The sequence below is a fragment of the Trachemys scripta genome, chromosome 1, assembly GCF_013100865.1.
Source record: "Trachemys scripta elegans isolate TJP31775 chromosome 1, CAS_Tse_1.0, whole genome shotgun sequence".
Classification (NCBI taxonomy): domain Eukaryota; kingdom Metazoa; phylum Chordata; order Testudines; family Emydidae; genus Trachemys; species Trachemys scripta.
This window is the reverse complement of record NC_048298.1, coordinates 7,601,689-7,625,368: the sequence shown is the minus strand read 5'-3', so window position 1 is coordinate 7,625,368 and position 23,680 is coordinate 7,601,689. Positions and strand designations below refer to the sequence as shown.

Here is a 23,680-nt window from a genome sequence, read left to right as displayed (position 1 = left end):
GCAGCTGTTCAGGTGGAGGCCTTTCTTCCAGAGTTGCTAATCCACCAGGGATTCCTATTTCAAAAGGAATACACTAACTACACGGACAAAGGATTATAAGGCTAGAAAGAGAGACGTTTATTAAGCGTTGCTGACCTCAGATGGGTCGGGCTGTTTTAGCACTGCAACGCACCGGTGACTGGTTGGTTGGATTGAGATTTCCACAGCAGCAGACCATTAGCAGTATTAATACCAATAAAGACAGCCGCAGGACAAATAAAGCTGCCCTGACCCAGAGTTACTGCCAAAAGGTCCAAGTGAATGGATATGGTGAAACTCTTGCTAGTATTCACTACAGGTATAATTAACTACAATAAAGGAAACAAGGCTATGTTATCAGAATCAGAAGAGTTTGCTGAAGTCTGTGCTAACACACTGGAGCAGGAGCTCTGATGTTTTCCTTTCAACTACTGGAGTTCACCAACATTAAAATTTGAGATCAATAGTCTTATTTAAGCACATGCTTTATACATACAAAGCTGTGGGGGGTGAGCTTTGCTCTCACTGATTTCTTCAAAGACACAGAAATTCACAGATTCTAAGGCCAGAAGGGACCACTGTGAAGTAAGACCTAAATTCTTTGCTCCTAAATGTATAACTTTACATTGGCCGTATTTAAAATGCATATTGTTTGCTTGTGCCCAGATACCAAGAGATCTTCACCATTCTGTATTAGTGACCTGTCCTCTGAGGATGGAATACGTTTCTTGATACTTAAGTTGGAGAAGGCCCCAAAACCAAGACTCCAGATCTGAACCATCATGAAATATTGTTATGTTCAGAGAACTGAACCCAAACTTTGAGGCTTGAGCCTATCTCTAATTTAAACATATACTTTGCTCACTTCTAGCCTCTTTCTCTTATGCTGCGCTAATATGGCAATACCACTAAGTGTGGTGAGTCAGCTAGTAGTACCCAAGTGCTTCAGTTATCAGTACAGCTGCAGGTTTGGTTGTTTGTTAGTGTACATAAAGAGCTGTACTTTCACAAAATAAAATACCCAACTGCCACACTATTATGATGTGCATACATCAAAGACCCCTAAGAACTACACTCTGCAGTTACAAGCCAAAGAGGAATGTTAAATCACTGGCTTTTTAAGGAAGTCACAGACTTTTAAACAAATCTTTATTATATTTTGCAACTATCCATTTAAAAAATCCTTCTGACATAAGTGGCTAGTCAAACTTTTATAGAACATTAGACGTTTACACTATATGGTAAAATTATAATGCTAGCAAATTAGGTTGCAAACAGGGCCGGCTCCAGGCACCAGCCCAGCAAGCCAGTGCTTGGGGCGGCCAAGGGGAAGGGCTCTTCGGCAGCAATTCAGCGGCGGGTCCCTCGGTTCCTCTCGGAGGGAAGGACCTGCCGCCGAATTGCTGCTGAAGAAGAAAGCAGTGCGGTGAAGCTGCCGCCGATCGCAATCGCGTTTTTTGTTTTGTTTTTTTCCCCTGCCGCTTGGGGCGGCAAAAACCCTGGAGCCGGCCCTGGTTGCAAAAGGATAGGATAGGCAGGTTACAATGCCACATTCCGGGAGTTGAGTGTACATCAAAAATCAAAACTTCCTACAATCTGACTGGTTCGCTAGCCAGTTTGGGACATGCATTAACTTGTTACTGAAATGGGTGATGTTATGGATAGAATTTTATGACAAAAATACCACTCAGATGAATCCGTTTATCTTGCAGCTAAAATCGCAGATACGAGGAAACGTTTGCTAACTGTAATGTCTATTACACTGTGGAACAATCTCCCAAGGGAAGTTATGGAAACACTTTTGCTTGAGTAATTTAAAATTGGACTCTACAAAGCACAGGAACACATACTGTTAGGAACAATCCTGCATTGGCAGGTGAGAAGGATTAACAAGATGATCCAACAGTATTTTCCATCTTATTTCCATAAGCCATTCAGTAGCTGCATTCTTCTACCCACCTGTTTGGCATGATTGACGCAATGAAAGTATTGGCTGGCCAGTGCAGAGCAGCTGAGGGTCTCATGGGAGTTTTGCTGATAACATTGGAGAATCTTACTCTGCAGATCAGCACAGATTGGATGAGACTCATATCGCCTGGGGAAAGAAAAACAGAACAACATTTTACAGTTTCCGTCTGAGAAAGATTTCATGAGGGCTTTATCCAGCCGTTTTGTTAAAAGTAAACCAAATAGTAAAAGGGAAGGAAAATTTTGTAGAACTAGGAAGGAAAGCAGCTTCCAGATTATACTGTGCTGTTACCTGAATAACATAAAATACAAGCACAAAAGGGAGCTATAAATTGGACTATTAGGACCAGAGACCAGCTACATCTTCTAGATCCAGCATTCAGTTCTAGTTTCTAGAGACACTAACACCCAATTTACTTCACCTGAGCATAGGTCTCTAATTAAAAGGCCCCAAAGCGACTAAACAGGCCTGGTTTCACCTACAATAAGAAAAAGTTACAGGAAGAACCACTAGGTAAGTCAAGCCTCACCAATGCATATCTCTATGACATCTTAATACTGCTGCTGGTCATGCACTGGCTGTGTGTGTAGGACAGGCAGGGAATGCTATCTTCTTGGACCTGGCCCACAGAGAACATAAAGGACCCACTGTTGTCACCAGCGGAGGGAGATGACCTTTTGCTCAAATGATATCCTGTTATTTTTGGAGCTGAAGGCTTCAAGTTCTAAGCCCAATTCCCAGGTATGTATGTGATTTAAATAAGAATTTTGTCTGTTTTCTTCACCGTATGGGATTCGTGACACTTGCATCAATCTCTCTTGCTAACCCAATGTAGCCATTGTCTTCAATCGGAGCTGTGGGAATTGAACACATCTCAGGACCAGTCCTTTAAAATATAACCTCTTTGGGGCAAGTATCTTGTCATCTTGCATTAATCCATGAAGTGCTATCCATGCCTATGGCACTGAAGAATTAATAAATAATTCCTGAGCTCTAAGCATGGCTCAGACAGACACCCTCTGTAAACTTGGGCAGGGCAAACGGTCACTATTTTCCCATCTGTAAAATGGGGGTAGAATGCATGCCTACCTCAAAGCTAAGGATGTTTGCAAGGTGCTTTCAAGATGAAAAGTGCTAAGTATTATTAGACTAACTGGCTACCTCTGTGTGTTAATTGTAAAAAAGGGTATTTCTATGGCATTCATCACTATAGCATGAGGGTCAAATGATATTTTTTTTAAACCCAGTAGTAACAAAGTGCTTTTTTATTGACTATAAATAATAAACACAGCTTTAAAAATGATATGGTTCTTCTACTTTGAAGACTAATATTCATTTTATGTGCATATATAGCATACTTAACTCATCTTCCAGTTAGTTCTTCAAGGAACCTGAAACTGGCTGCTCAAATATACATTCCACAATACATGATTTTCAGTTCAATAAGGTTAAAAAAAAAAAAAAAAAGACTCATCAAGCCAGAGTATCCTCAGATGAATATTTTGCTCCTTATTTGCTGATTGGCCTAGGCAGCTCTATATTGTACTAGAGTATGAAAGTAAACTGCAATGCACAATACTGTTCCTTAGGGACATCTGCTTCTTGGCAGCCTCTCAAGATGTAGTACCAAAAAAGGAATGTTAAATCTCCTTGATTTTACAGTATATGCTCATATAAAACATCTCTCTCTTACTTTCTTCATTCAGTACCTTACATCTCCATGAAACACCTAAAACAGAATTTAAATCTAGTCCCATGTGCTTACGTTCTTTATGATCTGAAAATTCAGACTTATGTGGATTCTTATGGATGAGGATTTTCCCTTAATCCCCTCTCTGCTGATACTAGCAAGTGTTTTAGAGGCTGTTGTACATCAAAATGTATGACCATAGAATGTTGTACACTGACTGATTACAGTGAGGTCTTTGGCTGTATCAATATCAAATAAAACGTGAGGGGAAGCACGGCATACGCTCTTTGCAGACTTATGACTCACCGCTCTGATGATTCTGTTTCTAACAAGATTCATAGATTCCAAGGCCAAAACCAATGGTCATTTTACCTGACTGAAAGCCTGCTCTGGATTGATAATCCAATACCACAGAATCAGTTAACAGAATATAAAGACATGCATATAAAACTTGACCTAACCCTGCCTTAATTCACAAGTGACTTTAAAAGTCTGCCTTGTATTGTGTCCCATATAAATTGGGAGGTTGGGGGAAAGAAGGAAGGAAGGAAATGGCTCTTTATATTTTCATTATGTAAATTTGTCTAAATATTATTTCAATAGTTTTAGGCCAGAGACAAACTTTTGTTTGTTTTTTTGAGTCATGTTATTAGCAACACAATTCAAAGGCCATACATTATTTTTTATTTGAAATGTGTCAAGGTATACTTTTATGCTGCTGTCAGTACTACAGCACTTCAGGGCCTTTGATTTTCTGTCCGTTAATCACTTGTTTTCATAATGTTTTAGAAAAAGCACCTGCATCCACTGCCAAGCTCCTCAGGCATTCAAACCTGGTATTTATGGGAGTTCAATGCAAACAGGTGCAGTTCCTTGAGTGGACCATGTCCATTTTCTTGGATTACTCTGCTAGGGAAGAACAGTGGGCCTGTATTGATCTGTTATGCTTGTTATGCTACCCTAATGCACGGTTTTCACTTTTGAGAAAAGTCTAAATGAGATACTATCTAACATTAGGTGGCCATAAAATACAAACTGTGGTACGTTCCATTTGGAAAGAGACTCCAAGATGCTTCCAATGTGCATAATGGTAAGTCTGCCATACAGTTACCAACTGATTTCTGTAGAGGAATGCGCTCTCTCCTTTTGATGTACAAAACTGCTGTTAGGTGGGCATCACTGAAAGAAAATGGCAAGACAACTCCTTGGAAGGGAAACTAAGTATCTATCAGGGAAGATTTTCTAAGGTTTTATAAAAGTGGTTAAGGGCCTGGAGGGTTTGACTGATGAGGAAAGGTTAAAAGAGTTAGGCCGTGGCTACACTCGAAACTTCAAAGTGCTGCCGCAGGAGCACTCCCGCGGCAGCGCTTTGAAGTGCGAGTGTGGTCGCGTGCCAACGCTGGGAGAGAGCTCTCCCAGCGCTGCAGGTACTCCACCTCCACGAGAGGATTGGCTCCCACCGCTGGGGCACTGTTTACACTGGCGCTTTACAGCGCTGTAACTTGCTGCGCTCAAGGGGGTGTTTTTTCACACCCCTGAGCGAGAAAGTTGCAGCGCTGAAATGCGCCAGTGTAGCCACGCCCTTAAATGATGAAAATACTAATGAAGTAAAACCTGTAACGTAGCTTCATTACATTAAGCAATTAATTTATGTATTTCAGTTTTTGTTCTGTTTTAAACAGTGCTCATCACCATTGTGGCTTAAGAGACCACCACATAATATCCACCCTAATCTACTTTTGATAAATCTGTCCTGCCTCTGTTAGATCTCCCTGTTCAGAAACAGAGTTTTATGATTCTTCGCCACTCGTGATTTACTGTATCAATAGGGTGTGAAGGCACTAAGGAAGGTGAGGAAGTGTTTAGGGTAGTCCAAGGAGATATAATGAGAAACAAAGGCGTTAAATTAAGAAAAGGTACATTTAAGATGACCATCAGGAGAAACACATCCTGACAGTGAGATCTATTATACTGTAGAACAATTATCCACAGGAAGTGCTGGAATCTTCATCACTTGGGACATTCACAATGAGACCGGACAAAACAACAGAAAAAATATAATGTAAAGAACAGTCTCCTGCCTGGTAAGGGGAGGAGCTGGAGAGCTTGATAAGTCTTTCCCACCTCTAATAGATGCGATTCTATGACCACTTTAAGAAAATAACACAGCCAAGAGATTTAAAATAGAAAGTTGCTGGGTTTTGTGGCAAAAATCAGAATGAGATACAGTCTGATCTAGGAAGTACATTATATGGAACAACGGCAACAACTTGTTTTTGAGCTTATTACTGTATTACTTCTTAATCTGCTTTCGCTTTCCCGGCTGCCCCTCAAGCACCTCACATGCTAAGAGAATGCTTCTGTGTATGAGTATAAGCCTTAAAGGATGGCGTTCACCCACCTTTTCAATAAAGCTGATGTAATGGAAGCTGGTAAAGATAATAAAATGAAAACACAAAAGAGAATACGAGGTGGTTGTTTTTTTAAATTCACATTCTATGCTATGGGATGAAGAACATATTTAACAAAAGTGACTTTATCTATCTATCTATCTAGTCTTTCTCAAAGAACTTAGCTCATTATAATCCCAGGGGCTCCAAGAAAGGAACCCTTTAGAATGTTCAAACAAAATGTCAACCAAAGAGGAAATCTGAAGCCAGAATGGTAAGCTATACAGTTTTGTAATAAAATGGGCATCCTGAACGGAAGAATTTGAATTGCTGATGAGTTTCCAACTGTGCAGGTAACTGGTATAATCCCATAGGATGAGGAATCAGACAATTGTCAGAAGAATGTAAGAGAACACATGTAAAAGCAATAACACACTTTGAAACATACAGGAGACACAGATTTCTCAGGTGATGGAGTTGTTCTTTAGCTTTAGGCCTCTCAACAATAAGGCACATATTTATGTGTGTGTATATACACAGATACACACGCACACACACTTATCAGGAAGCGAAACATGTAGTTTCCACTTGAAACCGCAGGGAGTTTAGAGGGAAATGAATCCTGTTAACAAAACTGGATTTTTGCCCAGAAGACTTGATTTATCACCATCTCTCATAAAAAAGTGCCACTGAATCTTAATGGACAGCGGTGGCCAGAGCCTCAGTTTTATTTCTCATTCAAATGTTGGCACTTTCCAACAACACCTATTCTCATTATTTGTATTACTGTGGTGCCTAGAAGTCCCTTGTCAAGCACCAGGACCCCATTGTGCTAGGTGCGGTACAAACAGAACAAAAAGATGCTCCCTACCCCAAAGAGTTTATAATCTGAGGCTAGGTCTATACTACCCGCCTGAATCAGCGGGTAGAAATCGACCTCTCGGGGATCAATTTATCGTGTCCCGTTGGGACGCGACAATCGATCCCCGAATCGGCGCTCTTACTCCACCAGCGGAGGTGGTAGTAAGCGCCGCCGACAGAAAGCCGCAGAAGTCGATTTTGCCGCGGTCCTCACAACGGGGTAAGTCGGCTGCGATACGCCGAATTCAGCTACACTATTCATGTAGCTGAATTTGCGTATCTTAAATCGACTCCCCCCGTAGTGTAGATGTACCCCAAGTATAAGGCAAGAGACAAGAGATGGATACTGACAGATGGGGAGTTCAAGGAAACAATGAGACAATATTGGTCAGCATGACAGGGAGTGGGAGTGGACTCCACACACCAACAGCTTAACTGCTGTCAAGTTTTTCTGCAGGCATCGTGTAAAACATCTTTGGAGGTGGATAATGAGGTAACTTTGCGGACGTTGACAGAAAGCATGAGGGGAAACACAGAGGAAAGCATGACGGTGCTTGTTGGAAAATTTAAGATGGGGGTAGGGCTGATGGAGGCTGGCGTCATGGGCCAAAAGAAGGTGGGAGATGACATCTCGATAATGAATGAGAGATGATAAGGATAGGGTGGGGATAGGCCATGAAGGGCCTTGAAAGCGAAGACAAGGAGGAGGAATTCTGTATTATACCTAAGCCCCGTGTAAATTGCATTTTTATTATAAATTATTATAATTATAATGCTTTTAAAATTCACAGCAGCATCATGGGTGTTTGAATTTAATGGGATACGCATGGAGCGAAGTCACCCTCCCCCCCACTCCGAACTGCTGTGATTTTTCCAATATCAAGGAGGGAGAAGCAGGCATCCCAGCTTTCACCTACATGCTGAGGCAGTGGCTGCTTGTGGGGCGTTAGAGGGCTGGTCCCATCTCAGCGGGGATGGGGAAGGCTGCAAGCTGGAGGAGGTCTCGCTACATGGTGCCACCCATCTGTCCCACTCTGGCCAAGGACAGGGATTGGAGCTTGACTTACTTCATATTCAGCTCCAGCCTTGGTCCCTGCTGCTTCTGCTTCCTGGCCAGCTGGGCAGCAGGGTGGGCCCCTCCTCAGACACCTGCTCATGCTCCAAGTGGTAGATACTGGTTTCAATACCTCACCAGCCAGCACTGCAGTATCTCCTCCAGGCTTGCCAAGGGCCACTGCAGGGTGGGTCAGGCTGGGGTTCCAGAGCACCATGCACTGTTAGCCCTACCTCCATATCCCTGCTAGCAGGACAGGAAGCTGGCCCCACCATGAGCAGCTGAAGTAGCCCAATAACATGATTTTTTCCAACAGCAGGGAGGTAGAAGTGGATCTCTCTGCTTTTGCCTCCCCACTGTTGGAAAAATAACAGTATTGGACTTAATTTCATAATTTCTGTGCAATCCTTGAAATCGTGATTTTCATAGGGCCTTAGTTATAACCTTATCTTGACAGATAAAGAAGGACTGATCACAGAACAAGAAGTTAGTGGTGGTACTAGGTACAAGTTATCATAACTTGATCACATTTGTTACGTGCAAGCAGAATGAAGCCCAAACTAGTAATGTATATACATGGTGATTTAAAAGGTCAGTTTCACAAAGCTCACAACAATTATAAGCCAAACCAGTTGAGAGAGAGAGAATTCCAACAGAAACATCTGAATGATAGTTGGGAACTGTTTAAGCAAATTTTACTAGATGCCCAAAAAGCCATAATAAAGAAGGCTACAATGATTAAAAAACTGAAGGAAGTTATAAAAATAAAAACAATATATAACAAATGGAAGAAAGGGGAAGTTGATAGTAATGAATATAAACCAGAAGCTAGGAATTTGTAGAAAATTGATAAAGGAAGTAAAAGGACACAAGGAAAAAATCTATCGAGAGTTCTTATTATCTTTAACTATGTTAAGGACAAAAAATCGTAAGAATGGCATTGATCCAATACTAGATGGAAATGGTAGAACTATCCATAATAATGCAGAAAAGGCAGAAGTGTGCAATAACATTTCTGTTCTGTATTTGGGAAAAAACATGTAGTCAGATTATGATGATGATCATGCCATCTTCCATTCCAGTAGCAACTCAGAATGAAGTTAAACAGCAGATACTGAAGGTAGACATTTTAAATAAGGAGATCCAGATGACTTGCGGCCAAGAGTTTTAAAAGAGTTGGATGAGGACAATTAATGTTCATTTTTCAATAACTCTTGGAACACTGGGGAAATTCCAAAAGTCTGGAAGAAAGCTAATGTTGTGCCAATATTTAAAATGGGTAAACAAGACAACCTGAGTAATTATAGATCTATCAGCCTGACTTTGACACTGGGCAAAATAACTGAATGGCTGAAAAGGAACTCAGTTAAAGAATTAGAAGAGGTTAATATAATTAATGCCAATCAACATGGATTTATGGAAAATAGTTCCTGTCAAATTGGAAATCTTTTTCTGATGAGATTACAAATTTGGTTGATAAAGGTAAGAGCATTGATATAACAAACTTCTGTAAGGCATTTGACTAGGTATGCATGAAATTTTGATTAAAAAATAGAATACAAAATTAACATGAACACATTAACATGATTAAAAACTGACTAACTGACAAGTCTGAAAATCTAATTGTAAATGTGGAATCATCATGGATGCATTTCTAGTGAGGTCCAACAGGGATCAGTTCTTGCCCTTCTGCTATTTAACATTTTCATCAATAATCTGGAAAAAATTTGCAGGTGACACAAAGACCGTACGTGTGACACATAATGAAGAGGACAGGACGATGATACAGAGTGATCTGGATCACTTGGTAAGTTGGGCACAAACAATGTGTGTTTTAAATACGGCCAAATATAAAGTCTAGCAACAAAGAATTTACGCCATACTTACAGGATTAGGGGCTCCATCCTGGGCAGCAGTGACTGCGAAAATGACTTGGGAGTCATGGTGGATAATCAGCTAAACATGAGCTCCCAGTGTGATGTTCTGGCCAAAAGGGCTAACGAATTCTTTGGATGCATAAAGAGGGGAATATCAGGTATGAGTGGTGAGATTGTATTATCTCTGTATTTGGCCCTGCTGCAACTACTATTGGAATATTGTCCAGTTCTGGTGTTCACAATTCAAGAAGAATGTTGATACACTGGAGAGGGTTGACAGAAGAGCCATAAGAATGATTAAAGGATTGGAAAACATGCCTTATAATAGCAGACGCAAGGATCTCAATCCAATAAGCTTAACAAAGATCAGGCCTACAGTAAAAAGTTAGGTGAACCCAGTTATGTCACACAGGGGTGTGAAAAATCCTCACTCCTGAATGATGCAGTTAATCCCTGGTGTAGACAGCACCAGGTCGACGGACCTACTACAGTCTCTCAGGGAGGTGGATTAACTACAGCAATGAGAGAATATGTTAACCTTCTCTTTCACTATTTCTTCACATAAACACTGCAGATGCGCCGCTTTGCCATTTCTAGTGAAGAGACAGCCAAAGAGAAAGTTACGGGGTGACTTGATCACAGGCTACAAGTACCTACATGGATAATTGGGCTATTTGATAATGAGCACTTCAATCTAGCAGACAAATGGTACAACATGATCCAATGGCTAAAATTTGAAGCTAGTCAAATTCAGACTGGAAATAGAGCGTGCATTTTTAACAGTGAGCCATTAACGATTAGAACAATTTACCAAGGATTGTGGTGGATTCTCTATCAATGGCAATTTTACAATCAAGACTGGATGTTTTTCTAAAAGATGTGTGTCTAGTTCAAACAAGAATTAATTCAGGGAAATCCTATGGCCTGTTTCAGCATAGCAGTCGTGTTAGTCTGTATCCACAAAAAGAACAGGAGTCCTTGTGGCCCCTTAGAGGCTAACAAATGTATTTGAGCATAAGCTTTTGTGGCTACAGCCCACTTCTTCGGATGCATAGAATGGAACATAAAGTAAGGAGATATATATACATACAGAACATGAAAAGGTGGAAGTAGCCATACCAACTCGAAGAGGCTAATTAATTAAGATGAGCTATTAGCAGCAGGAGCAAAACAACTTTTGTAGTGATAATCAAGATGGCCCATTTCAGACAGTTGACAAGAGGTGTGAGGATACTTAACATGGGGAAATAGATTCAATCTGTGTAATGACTCTGCCATCCCCAGTCTCTATTCAAGCCTAAGTTAATAGTATCTAGTTTGCATATTAATTCAAGTTCAGCAGTTTCTTGTTGGAGTCTGTTTTTGAAGCTTTTCTGTTGCAAAATTGCCACCTTTAAGTCTGTTATTGAGTGACCAGAGAGGTTGAAGTGTTCTACTGGTTTTTGAATGTTATGATTCCTGATGTCAGATTTGTGTCCATTTATTCTTTTGCGTAGAGACTGTCCGGTTTGGCCAATGTACATGGAAGAGGGGCATTGCTGGCACATGATGGCATATATCACATTGGTAGATGTGCAGGTGAACGAGCCCCTGATGGCATGGCTGATGTGATTAGGTCCTATGATGGTGTCACTTGAATAGATATGTGGACAGAGTTGGCATCAGGCTTTGTTGCAAGGATAGGTTCCACACACCACACATCAAAAACACTAACCCAGGAAAGGCTGTATGCAGAAATAATCAGCAAGCTATAGATAACGTCTGGATGTGGGGATCTACACAGAGGTCTGAGTTGAAGATGATATTCATGTTATGGGCCTGAGTGACAGGCAAAAATATCACTGTGGACAATACCACAAAACAACATAATGTTCACTGCTTTAGTAAGGACTCATGTGAAGGGAGTGCGGCGAACAGCGGAGAGGCTAACAGAGGGAGTTTGCCTGGGGAGAGCCCACTGAGGCTTTCATCTTACAGGGTTCTCTCAGTAGTAACTGCAACAGCTGAGGAAGCTTTTAGAAGGAAGGTAATATGGATGGTGAGCGATCAGCTGTTGTGACCTGCACAGGATGTGCCATGTTTTTGTCTTTCTTCCACAGGACAGAAGCGACTTTGTCTGTACAAAGTGCAAGCTGGTCTCCATATTGGAAGAGAAGGTTCAAGGACTGGAGAAAAAGGTATCAACCCTGCATTGCATAAGAGAAAATGAAGATTTCCTGGACAGACGTCAGGATATGCTTCTGTGAGCACAACATTCTGAAGAATCACAGCAGGCTGCACAGTGGGGACAGAGGGACGGTGAAGAAAACTGGCAGCATGTGACCTCCAGAAGAAGAAAGGGGAGTGTCCATGTACCAGCAATACAGATACAGGTGAGCAACCGTTTTCATGTTCTCTCCACAGGTACTAATACAAAGAGTGAACTAGATGATACATCTAAGGGAAGGGAGCAGAAGGAGACTCCACCGATTGGAAGGCATGAGATGCACTGTCCTAGAGATGGGTGTTCCACGACCACCATTCCCAAGAGAAGGTCTCCCTCCTAAAGGGGACCGAGTCATCTATCTGCCATCCTGACTGGGAAAGCTGAGAAGTGTGCTGCTTGCCAGGAGCTAGGATTCACCATGTGACGGAGAGACTGCTGAGACTCATCAAGCCCTCAGATCGCTACCCCTTCCTGCTTCTCCACGTGGGCACCAATGATACTGCCAAGAATGATCTTGAGTGGATCACTGCAGACTACATGGTTCTGGGAAGAAGGATAAAGGAGTTGGAGGTGCAACTAGTGTTCTCATCCATCCTCCCTGTGGAAGGAAAAGGCCCAGGTAGAGACAGTCGAATCATGGAAGTCAATGAATGGCTATGCATGTGGTGTCAGAGAGGCTTTGGATTCTTTGACCATCAGATGGTGTTCCAAGAAGGAGGAGTGCTAGGCAGAGACGGGCTCCACCTAACGAAGAGAGGGAAGAGCATCTTTGCAAGCAGGCTGGCTAAGCTAGTAAGGAGGGCTTTAAACTAGGTTCACTGGGGGAAGGAGACCAAAGCCCTGAAGTAAGTGGGGAAGTAGGATACCAGGAGGAAGCACAAGCAGGAGAGCGCAAGAGGGGAGGACTCCTGCCTCATAGTGAGAAAGCAGGACAATCAGCGAGTTATCTTAAAGTGCCTATACACAAATGGAAGAAGCCTGGGAAACACGCAGGGAGAACTGGAAGTCCTGGCACAGTCAGGGAATTATGATGTGATTGGAATAACAGAGACTTGGTGGGATAACTCACATGACTGGAGTATTGTCATGGATGGATATAAACTGTTCAGGAAGGACAGTCAGGGCAGAAAAGGTGGGGGAGTTGCACTGTATGTAAGAGAGCAGGATCCTGACAAAAGGAAGAAAGGAGAGCAGCAGAATATGGACCCTGGACTTCAGAAAAGAAGACTTTGACTCCCTCAGGGAACAGATGGGCAGGATCCCCTGGGAGAATAACATGAGGGGGAAAGGAGTCCAGGAGAGCTGGCTGTATTTTAAAGAATCCTTATTGAGGTTGCAGGAACAAACCATCCCAATGTGTAGAAAGAAGAGTAAATATGGCAGGCGATCAGCTTGGCTAAACAGTGAAATCCTTGCTGATCTTAAACACAAAAAAGACGCTTACAAGAAGTGGAAGCTTGGACAAATGACCAGGGAGGAGTATAAAATATTGCTCAGGCATGCAGGAGTGAAATCAGGAAGGCCAAATCACATTTGGAGTTGCAACTAGCAAGGGATGTTAAGAGTAACAAGAAGGGTTTCTACAGGTATGTTAGCAAGAAGAAGGTGGTCAGGGAAAGTGTGGGTCCTTTACTGAATGGGAGAAGCAACCTAGTGACAGAGGATGTGGAAAAAGCTAATGCACTCAATGCTTTTTTTGCCTCCGTCTTCACGAACAAGGTCAGCTCCCAGACTGCTGCACTGGGCAGCACAGTATGGGGAGGAGGTGACCAGCTCTCTGTGGAGAAAGAAGTGGTTCAGTACTATTTAGAAAAGCTGGACAAGCACATGTCCATGGGGCCGGATGCGCTGCATCCGAGGGTTCTAAAGAATTGGCGGATGTGATTGCAGAGCCATTGGCCATTCTCTTTGAAAACTCATGGCGATTGGGGGAGGTCCCGGATGACTGCAAAAAGGCTAGCGTAGTGCCCATCTTTTAAAAAAGGGAAGGAGGAGGATCCGGGGAACTACAGGCCAGTCAGCCTCACCACAGTCCCTGGAAAAATCATGGAGCAGGCCCTCAAGAAATCAATTTTGAAGCACTTAGAGAAGAGGAAAGTGATCAGGAACAGTCAGCATGGATTCACCAAGGGCAAGTCATGCCTGACTAACCTAATTGCCTTCTAAGATGAGATAACTGGCTCTGTGGATGAGGGGAAAGCAGTGGACGTGTTATTCCTTGACTTTAGCAAAGCTTTTGATACTGTCTCCCACAGTATTCTTGCCAGCAAGTTAAAGAAGTGTGGGCTGGATGAATGGACTATAAGGTGGATAGAAAGCTGGCTGGATCATCAGGCTCAACGGGTAGCGATCAATGGTTCAATGTCTAGTTGGCAGCCGTATCAAGCGGAGTGCCCCAAGGGTTGGTCCTGGAGACAGTTTTGTTCAATATCTTCGTTAATGATCTGGAGGATGGCGTGGACTGCACTCTCAGCAAGTTTGCAGATGACACTAAACTGGGAGGAGTGGTAGATATGCTGGAAGGTAGGGACAGGGTCCAGAGGGACCTAGATAAATTAGAGGATTGGGCCAAAAGAAATCTGATGAGGTTTAACAAGGACAAGTGCTGAGTCCTGCACTTCGGACGGAAGAATCCCATGCACTGCTACAGACTAAGGACCAAGTGGCTAGGCAGCAGTTCTGCAGAAAAGGACCTGACAGTGGACGAGAAGCTGGATATGAGTCTACAGTGTGCCCTTGTTGCCAAGAAGGCTAACGGCATTTTGGGCCGTATAAGTAGGAATACTGCCAGCAGATCGAGGGATGTGATCATTCCCCTGTATTCGACATTGGTGAGGTCTCATCTGGAGTATTGTGTCCAGTTTTGGGCTCCACACTACAAGGAGGATGTGGAAAAGTTGGAAAGAGTCCAGCAGAGGGCAACAAAAATGATTAGGGGGCTTTAGCACATGACTTATGAGGAGAGGCTGAGGGAACTGGGATTGTTTAGTCTGCCGAAGAGAAGAATGAGGGGGGATTTGATAGCTGCTTTCAACTACCTGAAAGAGGGATCCAAAGGGGATGGATCTAGGCTGTTCTCAGTGGTAGCAGATGACAGAACATGGAATAATTGTCTCAAGTTGCAGTGGGGGAAGTTTAGGTTGGATATTAGGAATAACTTTTTCACTGGGAGGGTGGTGAAGCACTGGAATGCGTTACCTAGGGAGGTGGTGGAATCTCCTTCCTTAGAGGTTTTTAAGGTCAGGCTTGACAAAGACCTGGCTGGGATGATTTAGTTGGGGATTGGTCCTGCTTTGAGCAGGGGGTTGGACTAGATGACCTTCTGAGGTCCCTTCCAACCCTGATATTCTATGACTCTACCAAATCACTTCCTAGAACCATGTGAGGGTTTCCGTTCAAAGTGCTAAATAATAATCAGAAAACAAAGGGAGAGTAATAAGAAGGTACATGATACTAAAGATATGTTTTGCACGGTTATTTTTAGTTTCAGAATTCATTTTCCCTTATGATAAATTATTCAAGACTACCTTCCCACATTGAACACATCACAAGTCATGAGTGGATTATGAAATATGCAAAACACAAATCAAACAATAATGTTCTTTTAAAATATTTTGGCAGCATTACTGCAGTGTAACCAAAATCTACAATGGATATTTCTAAATGGTCCACAATCAAACCCCCACACATCTACAATCCAGCTGATTACAACATGGAAAAAAAACATCACCTGAAGACTAAATGCTGTACAGTTTGATTCTTGTTTGATTTACACTTGACCGTATATTGAGACTTTTTTGGTAGATTAAAATGAAAGAGGAACTGTTCCAAGAAAAAAACTATAATTAAAATGGTGAAAGTAGACAGGATTAATTTCTCTTCCATCATGATTCAGAATATGGAATAAATGCAGAAATATTGTACTAATGACTTCTGCACTGTGACCTTGAAAACAACTCACTCTGCCCACTGTCAAATGAATCAACCATTTATATTACTAGCAATCAGTTACTAGTGTTAATTTCTATAATAGTAAGCCAAAAGAATCTAAAAATGAACATGTATGGTGTATTACAGCAGACTAAATTAAGCATTGACAAACTCCATACGAAAATTTCATAAGCATCTCGACTTATCCCTCCTTCCAAGGAAAAATAAAATCTACTTCAAACATTTTGACCTACGAAATTTATAAAAGATAGAGAACATTCAGATGTCTCTTAAAGGCAATGTTAAATCTTCAACTATTTCCAGTATGTTAAAGCAAGCTTTGTACACTGCCAAAAAAGTCAGATTTAACAAACACGACTGGCAGAAGGTTCTATTGACCATTTTATATTTCTTCTTTGGCCTTTCTCAGCTGGTAAAATACCACTGTCTGGAAGGTTTTTACTTTAATTTTTACTATAATCTACGAGACGTATATAAACGAAAACCATCCCCAGCAATGCAACAATATATTTACTGTATGAGGGAATAGCATTAAGATTAATGGGAAGGAATTAAGACCCCAATGCAACAAAGCATGTAAGAACATGCATAACTTTAAACACTAAGTAGCGTCATTAACTTTAATGAGATTACTCGTGCTTAAAGTTATAAACATGCCTAGGTACTTTTTGGACTGGGGCTTAAAATTAGTCTTAAGGATCAGGAAAGGTTTCTTAACAGTAGGCCCCTATTAGGTTGAGGCACCCTCTCCCAAGGGAAGTAGTAGAAACCCCATTACTTGGGACATTCAAAACTAGCCTGAACAACCCATTAGTACAGTGGTCCCCAACCTTTTTCATCTGGCAGGCGCCAGACGACGAGCCACGGAGGACCGTGGCGGCGGACGAGCATCCGCCGAAATGACGCCGATAAGCGGCAACATCAAAACACCTCTGGACGCTGCTGCTTGTTGGTGGCATTTTGGTGGATGTTCGTCCGCCGGCTCACTTAGACGCCCCGGCGGGCACCGCGTTGGGGACTCCTGCATTAGTAAATGTGCTGCAGGAAATAACCCTGATCTAGAGCCTTCAAAATGCCAGAAGTAATGTGATATAGAGAAAGTTAAAAGCACTTGTACAGCATGTCACCACATGCACAGTACACGACTCCTGTTGACTTTGATAAGTAGATTTAGCCCCAATAAATTTGTTTCAATCTGTGCTGAGTTTCTGTTCTGCCAAAACATTATTCCTTAAAAAAAAACCAAAACCAAAAAAAAAAAAAAAAACCCTTTAAAAATGCAAAGTATGCCATTACAATATATTATATAAATGCACAGAGGTCACAGTTAGTCACACAGTTGCTGTGGGAACCACAATTTTGGCATCCTAACTTGCAAGTGTTTACATTTTCAACCATGATGCTACAGGAACAGTTTGCTTTGACTATTAAGATATTTTTTCTATATGCTGCAGGATAAAAAGTGTTTTGATACAATAGAGATGGGCATTTTAGAAATTCTAAGAAGGTAGAAAAATATACTCAGTGTCAAAAATATAAACCAGTAAACCAGAGTTTATTCAAAGAAAGTCTAGATGGTGTGGGGGTGCATGCACCTGCATACTTTCCTTCTGTACAATTTGAGAGGGGGTAAACATTTCCTGGTCTTGTGATGGGAAGAATGCTGTGCAAGTCAGGAGAATGGTAATGACAATAAACATCTGCTGTACCATAGGGCAGAGAAAAATAGACTAACTCTCCCATGAGGGTGCATCTAGTCACTCTGGTATGCACAGAAACACACATATTTATATCACATATGTGGTTATCTAATCATCATATAAACACACATTTCAAATACCACTGCATGAAATCAAAATGATAAAAATTAACTTTAAATTATACTTGTAGCGTTAGCTCTTTGCCTAAATCTTTCTAACTAGAGAGAATTGTTGAGGCAGAGTTGCTCCCTGGGAACCGGCATTAATACTTTGGCTGACATTCCTGAAAGAGGGGACTAACCTGCATGCTGCTTGTGACCACCTCTGTTCCAGGACTGGTACATGTCATGTAAAATAAACAAAGTTCCATAAAGAATATACCCAGCCACTGCATCATTGATTTCTGCAGAGGAAAGTCCACCTGCAAGGCCATGAAATCTGCTATGCAATACTGAACTACCATACGGTAGTCAAAAGAAGAAAAAGAATAGAGGGAGACTAAAGCAAGGACCAAAACTCCCAATGAGTAGCATAAACCAAACGGAGAGGAGGGATAGCTCAGTGGTTTGAGCATTGGCCTGCTTAAACCCAGGGTTGTGAGTTCAATCCTTGAGGGGGCCACTTAGGAATCTGGGGCAAAATCTAGTACTTGGTCCTGCTAGTGAAGGCAGGGGGCTGGACTCAATGACCTTTCAAGATCCCTTCCAGTTCTAGGAGATAGGCTATCTCCATTAATTTATTTATTTATGATGTAGAGATACTGAAAGGTTTTATTGCCATTTGTTTCAGAAAAGCTGCATGACTCTCTTCTGGGCTCTGTAAAACTCACAAGTAACATCGTCATCCCAAACTCAAAGCAATAAAAATTGTATAGCAACACACACTAATACAGAATCTTGCTTTCATTTTATATATATGTATGTGCTTGGCATTATTCATTTTTTAAAAGAATTCTGATAGATATTAATGTTTCTTTTTAAGCTTTTTAGATTTTTATCTATTTAAATTTTTACAGTTGCGGGTAGTTATTAGGGAGAGGCAATTATTTAATGACTGTAGATGTTGAGATTCAAAAAGTTAAAGCTTTATGAATGCTGTATAATTATCTGCAGCTCCAGCTCTGGTAACGCCGGAATGGCTATTTTAGCGGAGCTGTAAATATGCGCTTTATGCAGCATTCATGACCTACAATGCATTTTATACACATTAAGGTGGGACTGTAATAAGTGCTCAGACATCAACTTTCTTACTTTACCCATCTGAAAATTTCAATTATTATTGATGGAAATATTTTTTCATCAGTTTGTGTGTGTGTATACAGTGACGCTATTCACAGATATTTATCGATAAAAATTTAATCCTTCCAAGCCTAAACATATACAATATTTTGATGTGTAGAGACACTCTTCCTGTTCATCAAAGGTCAACTACATCACTCACCATAAAATACCCTGAGGCATACAGCACTATGTTCTGGCACATTACCCCCCCAAATATTATTCTCTCGTGTAATGTAAGTTTAACTAGTTTTTTCTGGGGAGAGCCAGGAATTAGTGCACAGTCTGAAAGTCTGTTACTGATCACAAAAGAAAGAAATGTTTCGGTCAAGAGGTACAGTATAGAGAAAGCAACAAAAGGTTTAATTGCTGCTGAAACGGATTACAATTTTCATGTTAACTTAGTATTCCCTTCACCGCCTAGTGGTAGACACCTTGGTGAAACACAGACATGATGTCTGACACTAACAATACACACAGCAGTGGTTTTCAACCTTTTCGGACTCAGGACCTACTTGTAAACCTTGATGGTCTGTCACAACCCAGTGCAAAAAACATCTGGCTTACTAAATATTTTTTACTCATTAAATGTAATATACACATAATCATAATAAGTAAGTGCTAAATAAGTATATCAGGTGAACCACAGCAGCAGCTCTAGAGGATGTTGTGAAGGCCAAGACTATAACAGGGTTCAAAAAAGAACTAGATAAGTTCATGGAGGATAGGTCCATCAATGGCTATTTACAAAAGTATCTTCAAATTTAACTAATTATGACAACCTGTGGTAAGGCCTAAACTTATCATAATCTAGTAACATCATTTAAATTAAATACAAAATAATATTAAACAGTACATGTTACTGCTGAAATTTTAAATAAAAGTCAAAGAACTGAACTGGTGGAAGTTACTGGCTAACCAGCTGGAACCAGAGATTGCTGAAATGTTGAATCAGCTTTTGACAGCAATAGCTTCTTCTGTGGATGCAGAGAATATTTTCTTCATTTCACTTTATTCAACTAGTTCAATTTAATGACTTCTTCATTCAAAGTTAAACAAATTGGGAGTTGATAAAGCAGGAAAGCATCTCTTCCTCTTACAATCTATGACTAAGAATTAGATGTGAGAAGTATTTATTAGTTCTACAATCTTGAAGGATGTGATGACCCGCAACAATCGCTTCAATTCACTAAATACGGATGCTACTTCCTTTGTTTAAAAAAATCAGTTAGTTTTAAATACAAAACATGTTTTGATAAACTTTTTTTTAATGCATCCAGCACATTTAAGGTAGTTTTATTTAACTACATTCTTTTAAAATGCTGGTTTTGCACGTTTTTAACAGAATTCCAATTTCCATCTAAATAGAGCTTGACACAAAACAAGTAAAAAATAATAATCTAGTACATAAGAAACGCATCAGTCACCATTTTCTATTAATCTGAATAAATTTGTTTAAGCAATACATGTGTAGAAATACAGTGCACTGCCCGGATTAGCAAAAAGTAGTACCAAATTTAATGTAAAGACTTTTGTTAGTTGCAAATCAACATGTTTTAATGGTTACCAACTCCTGAGAATGCACTTTTCTTTAGGAAAATAACTACAAAGTACCAATGCAAAACAAGATTTAAATCAATCTTGTACAATTTATGATTCATTATGGAAGCAACTGTTGACCCAAGAGAAGCAACATGATTCCGGTGGTCAGCTGCAGGTGGAAGTTGGTGCTCTTGGGCGCTGTGGTTTCATAGATGTCTAAGGGTACGTCTATACTTACCTCCGGGTCCATCGGTAAGCAATCGATCTTCTGGGATTGATCCCGGAAGTGCTCGCTGTCGATGCCGGTACTCCTGCTCGGCAAGAGGAGTATGCGGAGTCGACGGGGGAGCCTGCCTGCCGCGTGTGGACCCGCAGTAAGTTCGAACTAAGATAGTTCGACTTCAGCTACGTGAATAACGTAGCTGAAGTTGCGTATCTTAATTCGAAGTGGGGGGTTAGTGTGGACCAGCCCTAAGTGAAGCACAGGGTCTGAGATGACCCCCCAAAGGAGTGACCAATTTAACAACCTGAGAGTGATTACTTTGATGGTGAGGATTGTAACAGAGGAGGTGAGTTTTCAAAGCTCTTCCCCCAGTATAACTTCCACCAAGTATCAATAGGCAATTTCTAAACTATTCCTTTTATGTCTTATTATTGATTGAGCCACCAGCAGGAAAGCTACCTCTTTTAAAGGGGTGAAGTAATTTACCTTTTTCACCACTGGTTGTGTAAAACAGTAGGAGAACACCAAGCAAAGCTACAGTCTGTTATCCACTCACATAGTAAGGTGGTTCTATTGTAAACCGCACTCTGCACTGACTGAAAGCACCCGTCAATGATACTGAGAGCTCAAAGAGACAATAATGAACATTACTGTAGTTAGTTATTGTTTGGTCTACTTACAGCCCTATTTTATAATGCTATTGCCAGCAGAGCTATTTTATGTGATGTCTTTTTCATGCAGCAACTTTTTTATATATCAAAGCAAAAGCCAATACTAGGCAGTTTCTCCTGCAGCCTGTTTGATAATAAAAGTTAACACTGAACCCTGGCTGTTATCAATCTTCATAAATGTGTCCATGATATGGCAAGCCTGTTCCACATTACAATGAGCCTGCCACTAATACATGCACAGGAATGACTCAATGGCTTAATGGGTCTTCTAAATGGCTTTAAAAAGGGACCAATTTTATTGGGGAAGGAAGTTTCAAACAAAATTTGTTCTCTCTTTCTTTAAGTATATATGATAAAAAGATTTGACTTTACCTTTGGTCTACCCCTGTCTTGCTTGAGAAATGGTTATAACCTACTTTAATACGAATTCACACACACACAATAGAGACCCCAGGGAAACTGCATGTAGTATTCAGGCATTTCTAATAAGAGGAACTTGTTATGCATATTTAATTAGCTCCTTTTGGCAGAGATCTACATGACTGAGGATGTTTTGTCTTCCAGTACAAGAAACAAACTTTGACAGAGATGACTAACTCACTTTTGAAAGTGCACACAGCCTATTAAATAACTCTCAATGGCTATGGGGGGCAAGAACTTCATTTATAAGTAAGTAATATTCGGGAAGTAGTTGGAAACACTAATAGGGCAAGCTGTTACTCAAGGTTTTTGAGCAAAAAAAAAAAAAGTGTGTGTGTGGGGCCTTGTATGGTCTTGACAGCTTCTGTATTTTAAATTCCACATGGTCTAACGATAAGCAATAATCTTACTTGCCTAAATGCTCTATGGTTTGTACGGTCCTGGATACATTACAGACTGCTTCGCTCCTTGTGCTATACAATGGCTGCTGATATCAGCTCTGGCAGTCATGTTAAGAGCCTAAAAACTGTTCATAGATTCTACAGCCAGAGGGGGCCAAACTATGATCATCTAGTCTCACCTGCACCACACAGGCCCTAGGACTTCACTGAAATAATTCCTGTTTTAAAAGGTGGAGCCTGGTAATGGGTCTTTACAGTGATGAGTCCTCCTCAGGTGTGGAACTCACGTCCCCGACTGTCCAGCAGAGCCATATTTGTGGACCAAACAGATGGCTACTTGCAAAGACTTTTTACATTGGGGAAAATGTGAGGGGTCAGACTTTTTTTTTTTGCTTGAGGAAAGAAGAACTACTGAGCTGGAATCTTATTGGCATTGACTCAATCTGTAAAAAAATGTTTATTGTTTTCAAAATATCTGCTGATTACTGCGTTTATATGAAGAGTAATAAATATATTAAATACATCTCTTATACTGCATCAGGAACAATCTTATGGGGGGAATGGGAAGGAGGAAGGATACATACACTGAAGCAAAGGAAGAATATTTCACTGTTCAATGTGAGTGCAGAAAGACCTATAGCAAAACAGCGTGGACAAGGGGCAATCTACCTCACACAGCTGCATTAATGCACTTCAAACCAGACCTGCAACACCTCATAATCCTGGACTTTCTTTCCGTAGTGTATGCTACACAATGCAGCACTTTCTAAAGTATATTGTCCATCTTGATACATCCTTGACAAAACAGTTCATCTCTACAAGGTTAATGGCCAGGGACACAGCACTCAAGTGGTCTCCTTAAAGATGCACACGTTAAACTCCACTTCAGTTCAATAATTTTCTTTGTGTTGTAAGTGTGTGCCTTGGATTAGTATATATTTTGACTCTGTATTGCAGTAAGAGAGATGGGGAGGAAGAGAAGCATGTGAGAGGGTGAAGGAGCTTACACATTCTTACACTGAAAGCTTTCTAGTTTCAGCTACAGATCCTTCCTGGGGCACATAGCATTTGTCCTTACAAATATACTGAGAGTTTAACTGCTCCAGAAACATGTATGGGTCAAATTTCTGTCACACAATTTTCAGCACTCTTCTCTCTTCAGTGCTGGAAGGTGGGTTCTGTTGTTAATATTTCCAGTCAACTATCACTAAATATATTTGAATGGTCACCACTGTTAATGTCAGAATTCAATTCATTACAACTCAGACAAAACTTCTGAGGAAATTTCTGCTGAAAAATTAAAGAGATGGTTTTTGTCTCTTCAGAAATTAGGCATGTATTTTAAAAATGGCAAATACTGTGGCTAGATTTAAAAATGGGTTAGGGCATTTTATGACCAACAACAGCATTTGTGATTACACTTTAAAATA

The 23,680-nt window shown here is 40.9% G+C and overlaps 1 protein-coding gene across 2 annotated transcripts in view; it reads right to left on the bottom strand.

The window, feature by feature from the left end:
* The window catches only part of CHCHD3 (coiled-coil-helix-coiled-coil-helix domain containing 3), a 260,404-nt gene that overhangs the window by 7,233 nt on the left and 229,491 nt on the right, over nucleotides 1–23,680 (bottom strand). For both annotated transcript variants that reach the window (XM_034764274.1, XM_034764282.1), the window contains exon 7: nucleotides 1,978–2,113. In XM_034764274.1, the coding sequence (XP_034620165.1) occupies nucleotides 1,978–2,113 (136 nt within the window). The remainder of the gene's footprint in view (nucleotides 1–1,977; nucleotides 2,114–23,680) is intronic.